The 21,945-nt window shown below is 35.2% G+C and overlaps 1 protein-coding gene across 4 annotated transcripts in view; it reads left to right on the top strand.

Annotated features, from left to right (window-relative positions):
* LOC136038506 (nocturnin-like) overlaps positions 1–21,945 on the top strand; it is a 79,419-nt gene that overhangs the window by 41,479 nt on the left and 15,995 nt on the right. For all 4 annotated transcript variants that reach the window (XM_065721596.1, XM_065721597.1, XM_065721598.1 and 1 more), the window contains 2 exons: positions 2,948–3,174; positions 18,682–18,803. In XM_065721596.1, coding sequence (XP_065577668.1) covers positions 2,948–3,174; positions 18,682–18,803 — 349 coding nt within the window. The remainder of the gene's footprint in view (positions 1–2,947; positions 3,175–18,681; positions 18,804–21,945) is intronic.

The raw sequence follows: 21,945 nt of genomic DNA, 5'->3' as shown, positions 1-21,945 counted from the left end.
TTGGCCTACTAACTTGGATTTGCATTTACTTTTGGTAATAAATGAAACGAAAAACAACAAGTAATTTGGAAATAAGGAATCTTCGAAAAATATAAATGGAAATTAAAGTTAAGTAAATAATTTGGTCATGTGACCAAAACTGTCGTCAGTAAATTAGAAAGAAAAAAACTGAAAGGAACTAATAAAAGATGAAACTCATGATCAAAAAGCTCCTCAATAAAATGAAAAAAATAAAGAAAGTTGAAAAAACTCCTCATTTCATATAACTTCTTGTTCTTTTAATAATAGAGGCAGTGTAGTCTTTGTTGTTACTAATATATTCTTACGCTTATCTGTGATTCGTTATACAGGATTATTAAAATAAATTTGCTCTCTGTATTGTCAGTGTTAAAATCTAGGTGGATTTTGTAGCAATATTAGTATATAGAAATTAAAAGCCTAAATGTCAAATTATATTAAATTCCAATGCCTGATTGGCTGCTTATTCAGTTCTATACCTCACAGTATCTTTACCATCGAAATATATTTATAAATACCTTTAGTGAATCAGGATAGCTTATTTTAATTTTACATAGCTTTGAGAAATGAGAATTTGAATTCATGTTAATTTATATTTCCTATGGGTTTATATTATATTGTTTAGGTAATATCTATGAAAGATAGATGGTTTTTATTTATCTCCACTTAAAGTCCGGCTGGAAAACCTTATTCACCAATTTGGAAAATTCATCCTAGCCAATAAGAGCCACCGATCTTTACTACCCGAACCAGCCCCTCCCAATAGCCGAACTCGATTACGAAATAAACTTGTACCCCCTAAAGTACGAACCAATCGATACGCAAACTCATTTATGCCTTTTTTCACATCAGTTTTTAATGCTGAGTTGTAGTGTGTGATTTTTGTTTAAATGTATGATTTTTGTGAAAAAACTGAATTTAGCTCTATGCTACGATAGTTTTTAAATATCTCTCTCATATAGCAATCGCAAATTTAGCAATTTGCTAAGTGACATATAGCAATCGCAAATTTGGTCTGTCTGTCGGTCAGTCTGTCCATGTTTGCTAGTTTAGGCACTTCCAGATAAGCTAGGACGATGCAATTTAGCAGACGTATCAGGGACCAGACCAGATTAAATTAGAAATAGTCGTTTCCCCAATTCGACCCCCTGTGGGTGAGTGGGGGACGGTTAATTTGAAAAATTAGAAAAAATGAGGTATTTTAACTTACGAACGGGTGATCGAATCTTATTGAAATTTGATATTTATAAGGATATCGTGTCTTAGAGCTCTTGTTTAAAATCCTGACCAGATCCGATGACATTGGGGGAAGTTGGAGGCGGAAACCTAAAATCTTGGAAAACGCTTGGAAATCTTGGAGTGGAGGGATTGGAATGAAACTTGGTGGAAAAACTAAGCCTAGATATAAAACTTAGTCCTAGATACGTGATTGACATAACCGGAACGGACCCGTTCTCTGTGGGGGAGTTGGGGGGAGGGTTAATTCTGAAAAATTAGTAAAATGAGGTATTTTTAACTTATGAAGGAGTGATCGGATCTTAATGAAATTTCATATTTAGAAGGACCTCCTAACTCAGATCTCTTATTTAAGTCCTGACCGGATCCAGTGTCTTTGGGGGAGCTGGGGAGGGGGACCAGAAATCTTGGAAAATGGTTAGAGTGAGAGATCAGGATTCAACTTGGTGGGAAGAATAAGCACAGGTCGAAGATACGTGACTGACAAAACCGGACCGGACCCGCTCTCTTTAGGGGAGTTGGGGGGGGGGGTAATTAGGAAAAATTAGAAAAAATGAGGTATTTGTAACTTACAAACGGGTAACCAGATTCTAATGAAATTTGGTATTTAGAAGGATCTTGTACTTAAGAGCTCTCATTATAAATTCCGACCAGATCTGGTGACATTGGGGGGAGTCTGAGGGGGAAACCGGCAATCTTGGAAAATGTGAAAATTGAGGTATCTTTATCTTACGAATGTGTGATCGAATCTTAATGAAACTGGGCATATAGAAATAATTAATGTCTCAGATGTTCCATTTTAAATTAGAATCGCGTTTGGGGACATAGGGGACTGGGGGTGGGGGGTAAACAGAAATCTTGGAAACTGGAAATCTTGGAAAAAGCATAGAGTGGAGAAATCGGGATGAAACTTGATGGGAAGAATAAGTACAAGTTCTGGATGCGTGATTGACATAATTAGAACGGATCCGTTCTCTTTGGGGGAGTTAGGGGGGGGGGGGGGCTGTGTGTTAATAATTTTTTTTTTTAGAAAAACTGAGGTATTTTTAATTTAAGAACGGGTGACCAGATCTTAATGAAATTTGATATTTAGAAGGAACTCATGTCTCAGAGCTCTTATTTTAAATCCTGACCAGATCGGGTGACATTGGGGGAGTTGGAGGGGAACCATAAATCTTGGAAAACGCTTAGAGTGGAGAGATCGGGATGAAACTTGGTGGGTAGAATAAGCAAATGTCGTAGATACGTGATTGACGTAACCCAGCTGGATCTGCTCTCTTTGGGGGAAAGAGAGCAGATCCTCTCCTTTCAGCCCTTTTGGGGCTGAAAGGAGAGGAAAAATTAGAAAAAATGAGGTATTTTTAACTTATGAGTGGGTCATCGGATCTTAATGAATTTTGATATTTAGAAGGACCTTGTGTCTCAGAGCTTTTATTTTAAATCCCGACCAGCATTAAGCCTCTGATTTTCCTTTTAAACCAATCTATTGATTCTTAGAATTTTGCTAGAGCTCATGCCATATGAACTCTTGGCTCTAAGTATAATATGAAGTGTAGTAGTTTGATATAGGATTGTGTTAAAAATTTTATATGTGTTCACTATCGATTAAAAGGTTTCATCCCTATTTTTAACTGTATTATACTTTCGTCATGTGTATATATAAATATATATAAATAGAAATATTTCTTTTTAGAATGGGGAGCTTTCAATCAACGCCAAGATATATAAATGCCGATGCGCAAGATGACTCACTGATATTGGACCCGAAAACCACTTTTGAAAATTTGAAATTAATGTACAGAAAAGAACTTGAAGGTAGACCACCACTTATTGAAAGGAAGTTTGTATCTGTTTGTAACTCTTCTGGTACAAAAGACAAGAATTCTTTTAGGATTCTGCAGTGGAATATTCTGGCCCAAGGTACCATTATTTTTTATGTTGTAAATTTATTAATCTGTGTTTAAGTAAAGGTGATTTTAAAAATCGTTACTTAAGATCCTGATGAGCCCTTGTGTTGGGTAGTCGCCTTTGAACTATTTGTTTGATTTATAGTTTTAAATATTCGGTATAAGACGACTTATACTTACGACACGACTGCCTGTCCATGGATTATTCTTTGCGGTTGATTTTGTATGGCTATGCTGTTTGACCTATGTAATTGGATGGATGAGTAGGGTTAAGGCCTCATTCAAGTACTGATCTATATTAATTACTAAAGTAGGAAAACAGTCTTCCTTTCTCCTTCTGTCTTTTTTTGTTTATCTGATTAATTTTTTTTCTTTTTTTTATACTATCTATTATATATTATTCATTATTTATTATATTTTTGATTATTTAACATTTATTATTTTTTATGATTTTCTATAGTTTATATTTTTTATGTTTTGTTTCATGGTGTGCGTTTGTTTCTGTATTTGTGCTGTTGCACTGGTGATTTCTTTTTTCACTTTAATATAAATAGATGCTTCCTGACTGTTAAGAGGAGGGGGTGGTTTGATGCCTCAAAGGCTCACTCTTTAGCTAAAATCTACACAATAATTATCGGGGTTAGGATCATTTAACACACCTTTTGGGTGAATTCACTATTCCTTCTACGTGAAGGTATTCAACCACAGATAAGTTTTGGAAAAACAATCGGAGAAGTTTTAGAGTGTACCTGCTTCTGAAACCGTTTCTATCTTGTCCCCCATTCGCTGCTTTATCTCCAGATATAGAGGAAAGCCTTTGTCCCCTTCATTACAGAAAGATAAACAAAATATCCCGCTACTTTCTCCTTTTTTTATAGTGGTGCTTCCCAGGTTTTTGTATTTATTCGCTTTTTTTGCCCATTGTCTTAGCCTCCCCCCTTTTTAATGTCTCTTTTAACTTTTTTATAGTTATGCATTCATTCTTTTAGTTTAGTTTGATCAGTTTTTAACTTTTCAACTTTTTAATTGACTTTTCCCAGTTTAATTATTGACTGACGATTGATTATTCATTTTCATTTTGTTTTGTTTTTGCATTCTTTGCCAGTTCTCGAGTTTTTTTTTTTTTGTATTTTGACGCGAAATTCGAATTTGGTCCTTCAGGGCTTGTGATAGTGATTTTCAAAAATATTTATCTTGTGTAATGCATAAGAAAGTATTCTTTTGGTTCTAAGTTTTGATTTTCCTAGATTTCAATATGATTGGTCTTGAGTGCTGTTAGGTCAGAAGGTGGCTCTTAGCCGAGATACCTTCTGTCCTTTTGTAATGACGTGGACCTATATATTGATTTAATAGACCCATGTATAAATGGGGGTGCTTTCAAAAATTGATGAAAACTTCATATCTTCTATAGAAATTTTCTAACCATAGATTTACGTGCACATTTCGGTAAGGGAATTGGTCATATTTTACAAACGATCGACATTAGGCTGCCGGCACATCAGGCAATCCAACTGAAGGTAAACGAGAAATCAGACATCCACAAATGGAAAGAGGTTTTAGACAAGATGTAAGGGAATTGGCAATGTATGGTAGGGAATACATAGGACATCCACTGAGGATTTCTTAGAGAAGATGTAATGGAATCGGGAACATTATGGCAGGGAATACATGGGACATCCACAAATGCAAAGAGGTCTTAGAGAAAATGTAAGGGAATTAGGAATATTATGGTAGGAAATACATTGGACATCCACAAATTTAAAGAGGTCTTAGAGCAAATTTAAGGGAATGAGGAATGGTAGGGAATACGTAGGACATCTACAGATGGAAATATGTCTTTAGACAAGATGTCTTAGAATTGGGAACATTATAGTAGGATGTTATAGTAAGGAATACTTAGGACATCCACAAATTGAAAGAGGTTTTAGAGAAAATGTAACGAAACTAGGAATATTATGGTAGGGAATGTATAGGACATTAAAAAAAATGGAAAGAGGTCTTAGAGAAAATATAAGGGAAATAGGAATATTATGGTAGGGAATACACAGGACGTCCACTGATGGAAAGATGTCTTAGAGAAGATATAAGGGAATACATAGGACATTCAAAAATGGAAAGAGGTCTTAGAGAAGATGTAAGGGAATTGGGAACATTATGGAAGGATATATATATAGGGTATCCACAAATTGAAAGAGGTCTTAGAGAAAATATAAGCGAATTGGGAATATTATGGTAGGGAATACATATTACCTCCACTGATGAAGAGATGTCTTAGAGAAGATATAGGGGAATACATAGAACATCCAAAAATGGACAGAGGTCTTAGAGAAGAGGTAAGGGAATTGGGAACATTATGGCAGTGGATGCATAAGACATCTACAAATGGAATTAGGTATTAGTAAAGATATAAGAGAATTGGGAACATTACGGGAGGGAAGATATAAGACATACACAAATGGAAAGAGGTCTGAAATAAGATGTAAGGGAATTGAGAACATTATGGGAGGGAATACATAGGAAATCAACAAATGGAAAGAGGTCTTAGATAAGATGAAAGGGAATTGGGAACAGCCTTAGGACACCAAAAATGGAAATAGGTCTTAGAGAAGTTGTAAGGGAATTGGAAACATTATGGGAGGGAATACATAGGACATCCATAAATGAAAAGAGTTGCTAGAGACCATGTAAGAGGATTGGGAACAATATGGAAGGGAATATAGAGTAATTTTCTAAATAAAGTGGAATAGAAGATGCTCGCAGCTATATTTGCCTCAGTTGGGTTAATCTTCACTTTTTTCCATTTTCTCATTTTGCCTGCTTTAAACTTCTAAAAACCTCATATGCATCAGTCTAGGACTTTAGAGAGTTTATAGATCAGATTGTTGGTTGTAAAGCCAGCTATTACCTCTGATAAAAGAAAATTGGTGGGAAGCTTCTCAATGTGTTCTCACCACCCCCTGAAAGATTAGGTTTCGCCGTAGGTCAAGCAACTCGAAGAATAAGCGCGGGTATAGCTTGCTCTAATTACCTAGAATTCGTATATGGTTGAGTTTTTGTAAAGCAGCTTTGTTTGATAATTGGCATCGATTTAAAACAGTCTCCCTGAAGCAGCTTTTAGTTAAATGTTAAGTATCGTCAACCTATCCTGCACTTGATGTGTCTGTTCCTGAAAACATTTTTAGAAAAGAACAAGCTTATATACCACTCTATTCAGCCTTGTTCAGTTGTGGAAAGAAATCATTGTAAAAGGAATCCTTCACCTTATAGGTGGAAACATGTCAATCCTTCGGTGGGGAAGGATTCTCGAGGTGGACATCAGAAAGTATACAAGGACATTTTCAAGAGGAGGTTTTTCAATTTTTCTTGGAAAACGTAAAAATGTCCTAGACTTTGATTATGCTGATGGTTTAAGCATCCTGGGTGAATTTGTTAGCAAAATGAATTAATTTTTTTGAGGTTTTGAGAGTTCAGAGTCCAAGCATAGCTTTGAAAATTGTTTTAAATGACTAAGTTGCTAAGACTGGGACTAAGTGACTTTGAAGAGGTGATCCTGGGTAACGAGAAGGTCGATCAAGTGAACAGCTTCACTTATATCAGATCAGATGCTCAAATACAGGTTGAAAATATTGATCGGATGTGCATTTTCTCTAATACAAATAGCATTATTAGTAAAGTGAGTGGGTGCAGTGAAGATGCTAAAAATAGATTAGCCAAGGCCCAGTTTTTTTTTTCACAGTTGAAAAATGTTTGATAGAATAGGAAGATAAGTGCGAACCAAGATTAGAATATTTGAAATTACTATGGTCAAGTGTGATTCTGAAGCCTGGGCGCTCCGAAAGACGGAGGAAGACTTATCAGATATGTCCCAGGGAAATTGTCTACGGATTGTTATGGGTATCCGTCTGACTGACCGTATTTCAAACAGTAAGCTGTAGTAAAATATGGTTCAATCCTGCTTTCTAGGGCTATATTGAAAGAAAGGTTGAGATGCCCAGATCACGTTCTGCAGATAAAGAATGATAGATTGGCAAAGAACGTCCTAGTCGGCCAACCATGTTAGGCCAAACGAAAAGTAGGTTTTCGCCAAATGAGATGGGAGGAGATGGAAAAGAAAGATTTAAGGGAATTGGGAGTTTCTTTAGATGGTATAAAGAGGGGGTATTTGAATAGACAGGGGTTAGAGGCAGAGGAGTGTGCACAGCCATGCACCAAGCCTCAAGCGGCTGCGTGCTGCAGTGAGTTGTTGGTAGTAATAGTGATAAGTAAGGCTTTTGTTTATTTAATCTTTAACATAACACAAAGATAATATTTATGCTACAACTCCGTACTTCTATTTATATCTGTATTTGAAAAGGGGATACAGCGAATTTTGGAAAAAGAAAAATAGAAAGTTCAACCGATATGGGTAGAGTGTATTTCGTTTAATAGGATAGGCTCTAAATACAATTATGAAAAAAAGTGTTACATAACATCTTTTGAGGACATGCATCCGATTTTGCATTCCTCACTTATTCTATTGATTGTTAACGCTGTTTCTATGATATTTGTGATGAACGAAGACACTAGGTTTGGGGTATCTAAAAAGTTTTGATTGGAAATTTACGCCTTCTAAGTGTTTCCTGATTTCCTTTAGTCCTAAATGAAAGAGTTGACTTGAACACTGTGGGCTTGGGTGAGCATTTACTCTCAAATTAACAGTGGGACTATTTGTCAACAAAATTGTGGCTCAATTTTTCTTCTTCTTATTGGCTTAAAATTTTACAATGAAACACAAAAAAGCTAGTTAGGTTTGAAAAGGTGGTGTTGTTTTGCTTCTCTTTTTGGCATACGCTTAAGGAATAATGGTATTGCCGTGCGAAAATAGCCAAGACCAGTTAAATAAAAGGAAATTTTTTTTTTTACCTCGAAACTATATTATTTTTTTTTTTTACCTCGGAATGAAAGTGATGTTTCTATTTCGGTTATGTTTGCTTGTAGGGACTTGAAGTTTCAAGATTTCACTAGAAAACCTTTTTTTTTCGTGAGAATAGATTTTGGTCTTTGAAAATAGTACCAAAAATTTCTATTCTAATTAGACCCAAAACGTGCACATTTTTATTGAGCTTGGGCTTCCCAATCAAAATTAAAATACAAAATAATGATTCTCTAGAGAATCTCCTTTTTTTCAAAATATATCTTTTCCCTTCATTAATTCTTTTCACTAATTCAACTAAAGAAATCTAAAAAAAAGTTTTGCGTCACTAAAATTCATTTTTGAAGTTAGTTCAATAAAATATCTGTTGAACCTGTGGAACCAAAATTTTTCTCATAACATAAAAGCTTTATCAGATAGATCAATACGACGAATATTGGGTTAGAGGTTAATTATTTTTGTTTCTTTTTCGTTTTTTATTAGATGAAGTTCTCTCAGGAATACTTTAAATATTTTTTTTACATATTTGTTGATATCATTTTTTATATACGGCTTATTATTTATGACAAAGCTTTACATTTTATTATTTTGAACAATCTCTTTGTTCAGTTTGTTTCTTCCCTCTCTCTCCATTTATTCCTTTTTCCTCCCATTTCCAATTTTGATGTTTCTTCCCTTTTCAGTTTCTAGTCGAACCCTTTATTACCTATTACTTTTAAACGTATTTAATTTTTGATTAAACTTGAGTTAAAATTTAACTTTAATTAAAATAAACTTTTTACTTTTAAAATAAATCTTGTGTCATCAAACGAATTCTTTATATAATTTCAGAGAAGGTCAAGGCTTGAAAAGCTATTTCATTATTCAGTTATATTATATTATCCCCTACTTTTACCAAAACGGTACCGATGATTCATAGATACATTCACCGAGATTCTTGTAAAATTGAATTTCTCATATCAATTCATAAGTTGGAAAATTTACAGTTATACCTCGTTATTTACAGTTATACTAAAGTTGTACTTCGTTCATTAGTGTTACGAGGACGCGCGAACTTTCAAGAAAGGACAAAATATGACCATGGTACTGTTTATTGTAGTTGTATACCCATTATGATTCTTTTTTGATGTGCGTGTAGTTGAAGGTTCCGTTATCTAAGTAACATACAGTTATGTGACATTGACCGTGAATCTAATTTCAAAGAATCGTTATGATCTGATTGCCACAATGTTCTAAATTAAAAAAAAAAATCACGTATCTACTGTTCTTGGTATGGATGGTTACAGTTAAGAATTTCGACATCAAGAAAGGTAATGGGAAAAGAGAACTTACATCCCCTCCCTAAAACGTTCACTTTGTAGGAAATTGATCTAAAACTATAGAACTTTGTGTTCTGTTAATTATAATAATTCATTTTGATTTTTTACAAAATGAATGGACGTAGATTGACCCATTTTGTTTGCTTCTTCCCTCCAGAAAGCTCATCTCCGCCCTTAAAAAAAGTCAGTCTTAGCTCCTCCCTCAGTCTGCAGGTATGGGTAAAACCCTGTCCCTAGAGCGTTTTGCTTGCCCAAGTACTTTTTGCCCAATTGGGCAAGAATTGTTTGCCCAATTCGTTGAAAAGTCCTTGAAAACCTTGAAACCTTTTGCGTGAAAACAAAACAAGCATATCAAACCTTTGGTAGGTATAAGCTTGAGTCTGGGGGCCATGGATAGAGTAAATATAGCAGAAAAGAAATCTGAAGTCTCTTAATACAAATAATGGAAAAGCTAGTTAGAAAATTTCATTGTGTCACAATAAGTAGAGCCCGCGCCAAAGTAAAGCAGTGCCATCTTCATAAGGGTAATGATCGTGCTTCCACTTCCAGTGACGTTGGGTCTTGTGTTCAGTGTAAAAGGACTCGTGACCATTGCTCGTGCTTGGACAAAAATATTCGGAGCTGCGAAAGTAAATTGTAATTTGTTGTGGATAGCAAACTTTGGTAGCACTGTCTTGGTTTTGTAGGGAGGGTGTCATTTTGCCACCTGAAAAGATGTCCATTCATTTTTGAGCCACAAAAGATGATTTCTTCGGCAATTGTTATAAATAAGGATATTGTGTAAGTTGAATTTGTGCAATTTGCAAGAAAGCCTTAGACTTTTTTTCTAACAGAAAAAAAAAAAATCCGTACTTCAGTAAAATGATGATGGCCATATTCCCTCTCGATAATTAAATTTAGAATAGTCTTCCGAGCTCGTATGTTCTGGTCTTAACGTGAATACCAACGCACAGGTTGCCATCAAACGCAAAGATTAACGCCTTTGCAAGTGGAAGCATGGCAATCACCTTTATATAGATAGCGCTGTTTTTTTAAATTTTCTTTTCTTATACGTTCACTCTATACATGGGCTTATAAGGATTGAAACAGGTAGAAAAATATGTCCTCCATTAAAAAAAATGGAATGTTTATAAGTAAAAATAAAATTTGACTTAGAATAGGTCTCAAAACGTGGTAACCAACTTGACAAGACCTACAGTCCAAGAGAAACATACAAGCCTATAGTTATTCATTTATCAGGCATATTTTATTGGGCATAAAATATTTTATTAAGTATATTCTTAGACCGCCTTGTTATCACCTAATGAAAGAGCTTAAAAATATTTAATATGTGTTACAACTGATAGTAATCAGAGTTTTGTTTTCTAAATTTTTTATGACACATCCATCTCCCCCCGCCTTTTCCCACAATTTGGATTCTTACATCTCTTTAGTTGGTGACTGTCTAATCATAGCAAGGATAGGAATAATTTCTTAAGATTGAAATTAGAGCCACACAGTACGTTAACACGCCAAAAACGTTATGTGTCAAGTTTTGTGGAGAATGTAGTCAGTAGGAGAAGCTACAACGATTGTTCTCCTTATATTAACTCTAACTAAGACCAAATTGTTTGTAAAACTGATAAGAAAGTAAACTCACGTTTGCCTTGGAGAAAAACTAATGAACACCATCTAGGATTACCAAGAAAAATGGTACATTTAATTACAAAGAGAATAAGGTGGATACAATGATTTTCTTCATATCTCTTGCTTTTGTAACATGGTAAGAATTTAAAATAAGTATTTTGTGAAAAACCCACAATCAATGTATCTGTGCGATTTTTTTTTTACTTGTAGTTTCAGATTTTGCAAATTTATAGTGAACATTCTCTAATTTACGTTGAACCTTGAAAGTTTCTGTTCTTCGCCTTCTATTCTGTATAATCACCCAAACCTAAAATTTTGATTAGTAAGGGGAATCCATACTTTAAATTCCTCTTTCAAAATTACTGCACTAACGATTTTAAGTGTTTCTTTACTTCAATTTCTACTCTATACATGGGTTCAAACTCAATATTTCGCTTAGTAAGGGAGGAAGGGAGCACGGGCTACAAAATGAACATAATGCTAACAAAGTTTTGTTTTCTTGAATTTACTTGAATTAACCTTCCTAGCATAGGTTATTTTCTCCCTGAGACAATCTTTAAGGCGTTACTTCGAAAATATGTCGTATATATATGGGGAAAACGAGGAAGTGAAAGCTTTTTTTCTATTCCTTATTCCATATTCGAAAATACGGGGAAATTAGACCGACCGAAATGAGACCGACCCCCATAAAATATGGGGAAATGAGACCGATCGATCATATGGAATTATCGAATATTTTCATTTTCGAAAATATGGGGAAATGATACTGACCGAAATGAGACCGACCCCCATAAAATATGGGGAAATGGCACCGATCGACCATATGGAAATATCGAATGTTTCCATATTCGAAAACATAGGGAAATGAAACCGACCGATATGAGACCGACCCCCATAAAATATGGGGAAATGAGACCGATAGACCATATGGAAATATCGAATGTTTTCATATTCGGAAACATAGGGAAATGAGACCGACCCCCATAAAATATGGGGAAATGAGACCGATCGACCATATGGAAATATCGAATATTTCCTTTTTCGAAAGTATGGGGAAATGAGACCGACCGAAATGAGACCGACCCCCATAAAATATGGGGAAATGACACCGACCGACCATATGGAAATATCGAATATTTTAATGTTCGAAAATATGGGGAAATGAGACCGACCCCCGTAAAATATGGGGAAATGAGACCGATCGACCATATGGAAATATCGAATGTTTCCATACTCGAAAATATGGGAAGACGAGACCGACCGAAATGAGACCGACCCCATAAAATATGGGGAAATGAGACCGACAGATTATATGGAAATATTGAATATTTCCATGTTCGAAAGTATGGGGAAATGAGACCGACCCCCATAAAATATGGGGAAATGACACCGACTGACCATACGGAAATATCGAATATTTTAATGTTCGAAAATATGGGGAAATGAGACCGACCCCCATAAAATATGGGGAAATGAGACCGATCGACTATATGGAAATATCGAATGTTTCCATACTCGAAAATATGGGAAAATGAGACCGACCGAAATGAGACCGACCCCATAAAACTTGGGGAAATGAGACCGACCGATTATATGGAAATATCGAATATTTCCATTTTCGAAAGTATGGGGAAATGAGACCGACCGAAATGAAACCGACCCCCATAAAATATGGGGAAATGACACCGACCGACCATATGGAAATATCGAATATTTCAAGTTCAAAAATATGGGGAAATGAGACCGACCCCCATAAAATATGGGGAAATGAGACCGACCAAGTGAATATCTCTATGCTCAACATTTCGTTTTACAATTAGAAGAAACGAAAGACTTTGCCACTTTCATTGGAAATTTGTTTTACTTTTAGGCTCTATTAAAGAGGGAAATTTACATCAACACTTTGAATGAATTTTTCAATGAGCTGTCACTGGAAAATAATCCAGTGAATAATCCGGAAGCACGTTATTATGTGAATTACTCGAAAAGCTATTTATTTTTTGTGTGTATAAATATGCTAGTTTCAATTATATTAGTTTAGTAATGCTACTGATGACGATTGCTGTATATGTGATTGAAACACCTGGACTTTTGTACCTGTTTTTTTCACTGTCTAAATAAATGGATTTATCCCCATTTGAAAAAAAAATTGTTTTTTCACGATCATAGCTATTCACCCTTCTCGTTACATTAATTTAAGAAAGAATTCGAAAAGAATAAAATTGAATTTACGCTGAAACACTAGAATACGCGGGGGAATACTCAGAGAAGCTGTTGTTCTAGTTCATAAATCTGACACTTTCGTATAGAGTAGAGGAATTTTTAGCTGTTTCAAACTCTTTTTTTTCACCTATTCCTTCCAACTGATAATCACTAAAGAAAAAATCGAAAAAAGTTGTGTTTGTTGATCGTGAAAATTGTGTTGGGGATCGACGCTATCCCCATACTGATAAAGTGATACGGTTTCGTTATTACGTTGTCAAAGAGAAAACGTTCCAGAAACATTCCAAAAACGTTGACAGAAACAAGCTCTGTTGCACCGCTGTCAACGCTCGTCACTATTCGAAGGTTTGAACCACAGACAAATTGGCCCTATTCCAGTTCAGTGCCACTAATACTATTAATTAAGTACCGCTCATACTTCTTTCTGATTCTAAATTCTTTCTGATTAGCTCTTCTGTGTGGAATTTTGAGCCAGTGAAGGAATCGAAATACTTTTGAGGCTCGTGGTTTTTTATAGGTAGACCCTCTAGTTCTATGCGTAAACTTTTGCGATAGTATCCACTCCTTCTACAGAATTCACAGAGAACTTCAGTTGGCATAGCTGTCTGGATTTTCTTAATATATATATTACATTCAAGGGATAGCAAGTGGCCACATTTATCACAACTGTAATAAAGTGATTGCGTTGTACTCTGCGCAGCAACAAATTTAGTAATAGAGGGTTTCACTGATTCTTTGGTATACCAGCCAAAGTCTTCAATAGGGTAAAAGAAGATAAGTCGCGGGAATATGCACTCTTCATATTTACATTGTCAGTTTGTTGTGTGCCACCAGAGGTGGATACAGAAATATTGTCCAGGGGCACCAACAAAACTTGGGCCCCTTCATTAGTATTAATACTAATACATATGATACATATATATATATGTATATGTATATATATGTATATGTATATATATATATATATATATATATATATATATATATATATATATATATATATATATATATATATATATATATATATATATATATATATATATATATATATATATATATATATATATATATATATATATATATATATATATATATATATATATATATATATATATATATATATATATACATACATATATATATATATACATACATATATATATATATATACATACATATATACCTATATATACATATATATATATATATATATATATATATATATATATATATATATATATATATATATATATATATATATATATATATATATATATATGTATATACATATATATATATATATATATATATATATATATATATATATATATATATATATATATATATGTATATATATACATATACATATATATATATATATATATATATATATATATATATATATATATATATATATATATATATATATATATATATATATATATATATATATATATATATATGTGTTTGTATTGTCTGTCTGTGTCTGTCAGGTGACGTCATGTTTCTGTGTCGACTGACGTCATGAAGTTAGTTGTCGTCATTTTTGCTATGCCGGTGACGTCATTAAAGATATTTAAGACATATATGTTCACGTAGAAATCTATTAATGTTTAAGTTTAAAATGACTGACGAACTTACAATGGCAAAAGCCGATGAAGATGCTCAAAGAGTCTATGCCAAAAAACTTGCTGCTGATAGAGAAAGTCAGAAAAGAAAGCGTGCCGAGGAATCAAAAGAACAGCAAGGAAACAGGCTTGAAGCTAAAGAACGCAAAACCGCGCAGTTAGATGAAGATCCACCTGGACAGCGAGAGTCAAAACATATCAAAACTGAAAATGATAGCGATGATGATTGGGTTTGGGATTTTGACTTGGATAAGGTCATCAATGCCTACCAGATTTTAGTTAAAAAAACAAAGGTTCGGCGATATGTATTTCATAGTGAAGCTGAAAAATAAAGAAGAAAAAGAAAACTGAAAAAAGAAAAAATGTAAAAAACTAAAAAATACTAAAAAGAAAAAACACTCAAAGAGAAATTACAGACCGGGACACAATTGCGACCGGGACAGAGGGAATATAAATAACGACCGGGACACTCAAAGAGAAATTACAGACTGGGATACCGGGACATAAATGACGACCGGGGACACAGGGAATATAAATGACGACCAGGACACAGGTATTTAAGAATATCGTTCAAAGACAAATTTTTAATTGTAAGAAGACCGTTGAAAGAGAAATTTCTAATTGTAAAATGACTGAAGAACCTACAATGGCAACACCCGAGGAAGCTGCTCAAAACGAATGTATTCAAGCCGAAGTAGCTGAGTTGGTAAAGCGTTATGTTTCAGGTTCTAGGTCCGAGAGGCTCCAGGCTTGAACCTTGGCTTTAGCATTAATACAAAAGAAGAAAAAAACTAAAAAAGGTAAAAACTACAAAAAAACTAAAAAGAAAATATATATATATATATATATATATATATATATATATATATATATATATATATATATACACATATATATATATATCTTCTATATATATATAAATAAGTTGTCTGTCAGGTGACGTCATGTTTCTGTGTCGACTGACGTCATGAAGTTAGTTGTCGTCATTTTTGCTATGACGGTGACGTCATTAAAGATATTTAAGACATATATGTTCACGTAGAAATCTATTAATGTTTAAGTTTAAAATGACTGATGAACTTACAATGGCAAAAGCCGATGAAGATGGTCAAAGAGTCTATGCCAAAAAACTTGCTGCTGATAGAGAAAGTCAGAAAAGAAAGCGTGCCGAGGAATCAAAAGAACAGCAAGGAAACAGGCTTGAGGCTGATAGAGAAAGATAGAACAGAAAGCGTGCCGAGGAACTACCAGAGCAACGTGAAAGCAGACTTGCTGCTAAAAGAGAAAGTGAAAAAAGAAGGCGTGCCGAGGAATCACAAAAACAGCAAGAAATCAGGCTTGCTGCTGATAGAGAAAGTAAGAAAAGAAAGCGTGCCGAGGAATCACAAGAACAGCAAGAAACCAGGCTTGCTGCTGATAGAGAAAGTAAGAAAAGAAAGCGTGCCGAGGAATCAGAGCAACCTGAAAGTTATCGCCTGGCATTCAGGTACAGCCCAGTCGATGATTATAGCTTGAGTAGATGTGTTCAAATCGGGACAATGTCTAAAATTTGTCCCTATTGCAAGGCCTTGAAATTCAATGGTGAAACAATGGGAATGTGTTGCGCCTCAGGAAAAGTTAAACTTCCTCTATTGGCTGCACCACCAGAGCCATTGAAGACTTTCCTTACTGGAACTACGTCAGAATCTAAGCGTTTTTTTGTCACAAATAAGAAAATACAACTCATGTTTCCAAATGACGTCGTTTGGAGCCCAAATCGAAAATCCAGATCAATTTATGTCTACTTTCAAAGTAAAAGGGCAAATTTATCATAGAGCAGGGTCCCTTCTACCATTCTCAGGCGAGAATCATAAATTTTTACAATTGTACTTCATCAGTGATAGAAATTCTGAATTGAATGCACGTTGCGAAATTTCTCCCAACGTTGAAAGGACAATCGTTTCCCAATTGCAACATCTTTTCACGAAAATAATAATTTAGTGCGTCTGTTCAAAACAGCCATCGATTTGATGCCTACTGATACGCATAAAATTGTTACTTCCGCTGACAAAACGCCTCCTGGCCAACATGTGCGTAGATACAATGCTCCAACTATTGACGAAGTGGCAATCGCTATGGTCGGTGATCAGTTTTTACCTCGAGATATTATTCTTCATAAGCGAAACGCTCAGTTGTTAAGAATTGCTGAAACTCATCGATGCTACGATGCCCTACAATATCCTATCATTTTTTGGGATGGAGCCGACGGCTATCACTTTAATATTAAATTGATGAATCCAGCCACTAACAAAGAAATGAATAAGAAATGCAGTGCAATGCATTATTATTCCTATAGACTAATGGTTCGTCAGGATGAAGAAAATTATATTTTAAAATGCCGTGAATTGTTTTACCAATTTGTCGTTGATATGTATGCTAAAATTGAATCAGAACGTTTGCTATATATCCGCCTGAATCAGACCAAGCTCCGCTCTGAACAATACATTCATTTGCGAGATGCAGTTATAAATGACGGTAATTCTTATTCCTCGCATTCCCATGATTCCAACTGATCTGCCTTTTCAATTTAAAAGATTGCAATTCCCAATTCGATTAGCATTTGCAATCACCATTAACAAAGCTCAAGGTCAATCATTAGAAAAATGTGGTATAGATCTTAATACTGATTGTTGTTCCCATACGTTGCATGTTCGAGGGTCGGTAAACCTGACAATCTATTTATATGCAGCGACAATTGGACAGCGAAGAATGTTGTATATTCGCAAGTTTTACGCAGTTAATTTGTATTGTATCTATCTATCTATCTATCTATATAAAAACGAGTTGTGTGTATGCATGTTTGTTTGTTTGTAAAAAGAGCGTTTGCATATGACTTCATTATTAGTACATACGGCTTTGTATATGCACAGACAATGGGAAAGCCAAGAATGTTGTATATTCGCAATTTTTACGTAGTTTAACTCCTGCAGACGAAATGAATGCTTGCCTGAAAAATTCTAATGTATGGGCACACGTAAAAATATTAAAATTAACTACAAATATGCGTGTCCGATTGCAAAACGATGACTCTGGTCAAACATTTTCAGATCAATTGCTGGCAATTGGAAACGGAAAGCTCCCAGTAGTGGGAAAGCCAAGAATGTTGTATATTCGCAATTTTTACGTAGTTTAGCTCCTGCAGACGAAATGAATGCTTGCCTGAAAAATTCTAATTTATGGGCACACGTAAAAATATTAAAATTAACTACAAATATGCGTGTCCGATTGCAAAACGATGACTCTGGTCAAACATTTTCAGATCAATTGCTGGCAATTGGAAACGGAAAGCTCCCAGTAGTGGGAAAGCCAAGAATGTTGTATATTCGCAATTTTTACGTAGTTTGAAACACATATATAAATCTATCTATATTCACAGGTGGGATACAGGGACACAACTACAATGGCGCGTAACTAATATGGCGCGTAACGACTTACGCGCGCGGGGGGCTTGGGGTGGCACGAAGCGCCACCCCAACAGCTAGTTTATATATATATATATATATATATATATATATATATATATATATATATATATATATATATGTATATAACACACGTGTGGTTTTAGGACGGGAAATCGCCCCTCTCCCCTTTGAAGAATCTATACTTCTATGATTGTTCATATATTTCCTTGTATTTTATTCAAAAATCATTTGTTTTTGGAGATTTATCCCTCCTTATTATTTGGAAAAAAATCATACGCTTATGCCTGATCAAATATGTGTAGACGGGGCTTGCATATTTATTTTTAAATTTCTGACTTTGTTTTTTAGCTCTTGGTGAATATACCGACCGTTTTGTCTTATGTCCTCCTGAGGCTATGGAATGGAATTTCAGAAGATTCAGAATTCTTGAAGGAATATTAGAATATGATCCAGATATTGTTGTTATGCAAGTAAGTCGATTGTCAATTTATCCTGTTCCTAAGCTCTTTTTCAAAACTGGTATATTTTTTTGGGGAGAGGGGGATAAATTTACACACAGTATATGAAACAGAGTCTGTCATTGTAGTGTCTTCTTAGTTTATCTTTTTTTTATCCAAATGCTTCATCTATCTTTTTAACGGAAAATAATTTTTTGTAAAATTTCACTTTTGAGGTTGGGCTGTTCCAGGCACTTGGTAGAAAATATCTGCTAAGCATAAAAGAAGGGGAAAAAAGTTGAGAAACTAAAAATTTTGAAGAATGCCATTAGTAGGCATAGAATTTATTTGTGGAATCATCCTCAGTTTTGGGGCTGGGAGTCAACCAAAAACAGATTAAACCTTCATCTATTAAAGCAGGGAAGAAACCAAAGCTCATCCTCATGTGCCTCTGTACTTTGCTGGTTCTGACTTCCCTAGGTTTTATAGAATAACATTTTTTTTCTTACATTCCAAGACTTTAGATGGACATGCAACACCCCTTTAATTTACCATTTAATTAATATTAAATTATTATTCAAATTTCCGTTATTACCATTAAATCACCATTTAATTATAAATACCATTTAAATTGTTCTCGAGAGTAAAAAAGAATCCTTTGGACGTCAGTCAGATATGATAGTGCTCATTGGGTACATTAATTAATTAATTAATACTCATTGGGTAATTAATTAATTAAACACATTTTGGACTTTTTTGGACAAGGGCACTAAGTCATTTAAATTACCATTTAATTGATTTTAACTTACTATTTAAAATTTCCGTTAGTACCAATAAATCACCATTTAATTATAATTACCATTTAAATTGATCTCGAGAGTAAAGACGAATCCTTTGGACTTCAGTCAGACATGATAGTGCTCATTGAGTACATTAATTAATTAATTAATGCTCATTGGGTACATTAATTAATTAATTAATGCTCATTGGGTACATTGGGTAATTAATTAATTAAACACATTTTGGACATTTTTGGACAAGGGCACTATGTCATTTGAATTACCATTTAATTTATATTAAACCTCTATTTAAAGTTCCATTAGTACCATTAAATCATCCTTTAATTATAATTACTATTTGAATTGCTCTCGAGAGTAAAGATGAATCCTTTGGACGGCAGTCAGACATGATAGTGCACTTGGGTACATCCGAAGTTATTCGCTTTGGTTTGATACCCCACAACTGGTCGACAAGATCACTCCAGAGGTTTATACAGCATTCACTCAGATTACGGTGGCTTCAAGAAGTATAGACGAAGATGGGCTAAGTCCTGGCTCGAATTGATTGAACCGTACTTAATTGGTATGAACCGTACTTGCGAGTGATAACAATGAATCCTTTGGACGCCAGATTGTGAAGACGCCGGTTCTAGGCCCCCCCAAGACTGTTTTTTAAGTGCTGTTTTTCATATTTTTCCTCTGTCGGATTGATGTCAGTGTCCCTACGAGTTTGTCTTGTCGCCCTGACAACAGGTGACACAAGAGGAGAAATCTTCTGGGAAGGAGGCGAAGGGATGTACTCGTAAAAGAAAGTCAGTGACAGGATATCAACATTCTATTTAAAAGCACACCCTGTCATGGATGTGCATCCTGTCATGGATGTGCATCCTGTCATGGATGTGCATCCTGTCATGGATGTGCATCCTGTCATGGATGTGCATCCTGTCATGGATGTGCATCCTGTCATGGATGTGCATCCTGTCATGATTACCTCCTGCAGAATCCTCTGAGACGCTCAATGGGAACATTGCGATCTGTTTATCATGTTTTCTTGCACTGCTCTTTGTCGACAGAGGGTTCCAGGTGGCTATGTGGCACTCGCCTTAGATTACTGCTTATCACCTTGCCCGCGAGAAGGATGAATCCAATGGACGCCGATGAGTGAAGATAGTTGGCTCCAGTTTCCCCCAAAGCCTTTTTTAGTACTTATTTTTTTTTTATGTTCCCCCCTGTCGGACTGTTATCAATGTCTTTAAGAGTGTGTCTTGTTGTTCTGACAAACGTTGGCACAAGAAGAGAAATCTCCTCCGAAGGAGGTAAAGGGATGCATTTGTAAAAGACAGTCAGTGACAGCACATTAACATTTCATTTAAAAGTTCCAGTTGGTCTTTGTTATTGTTACATACTGTAATGATAACCTCCTTCGGAATCCTCTGAGACGCTTAACGGGAACATCCTGATCTGGATTCTCCTCGGAAGAAGGTGAAGGGATGCACTCGTAAAAGACAGTCAGTGACAGCACGTCCACATTTCATTTAAAAGTAGCAGTTGGTCTTTGGTATTGTTACATCCTGTCTGGATAAGCTCCTGCAGAATCCTCTGGGACGCTCAACGGGAACATCCCGATCTGTTTACCATGTTTTCTTGCACTGCTCTTTGTCGACAGAGGGTTCCAGGTGGGTATATAGCACTCGCCATAGATTACTGCAAATCAACTTGACCGTGAGAAGGATGAATCCTATGGACGCCAGTGAGTGAAGATAGTGGCTCCAGTTCCCCCTAAGCCTTCTTTTAGTACTTTTCTTATATTCCCCTCTGTCGGACTGTTATCAATGTCTCTAGAAGTTCGTCTTGCTGTTCTGACAAACGTTAGCACAAGAAGAGAAATCTCCTTGGAAGGAGGTGAAGGGAAGCACTCGTAAAAGACAGTCAGTCACTACACATCAACATTTCATTCAAAAGTAGCTGTTTGTCTTTGATCTTGATACATCCTGCCATATTAGCCCTCTGGAGAAAGATCTCGCGGTGTTGTAAAGTAATTTATGGAAGTCAGGAGCGAATCCAGGGGGGCCGGGGACCTCCCTCCGAGATTTTTCTGCTGCCCTCATCTATTTTCTTTTTTTTTTTAAATAAACCTGTCAATTCGGTCAGTTATTGGCGTCCTTGTCATATTCCTGCCCCCAAGATTTTGCTCTAGTTTTGCCTTTATTGGGAGCCCCCAATAAAGAAATGACTGAGTTGAATGAAAAAAAAACAACAACAAAAAAACAACTGATAATCTTTTCCAAAATGCGCATGAAGATCGGTTCTTATTTCACCAAAAATAAGGTGATTTAAGTGTCATACGTAAAACATTCCGGTTATCTACAGAGTATATCTCTAGCTTTTTCGGAGAG

This window comes from Artemia franciscana, chromosome 18 (genome assembly GCF_032884065.1).
Source record: "Artemia franciscana chromosome 18, ASM3288406v1, whole genome shotgun sequence".
In the NCBI taxonomy this organism is placed as follows: Eukaryota; Metazoa; Arthropoda; class Branchiopoda; order Anostraca; family Artemiidae; genus Artemia; species Artemia franciscana.
The sequence above is the reverse complement of the archived record's forward strand: the minus strand, read 5'-3'. Positions and strand labels throughout refer to the sequence as shown.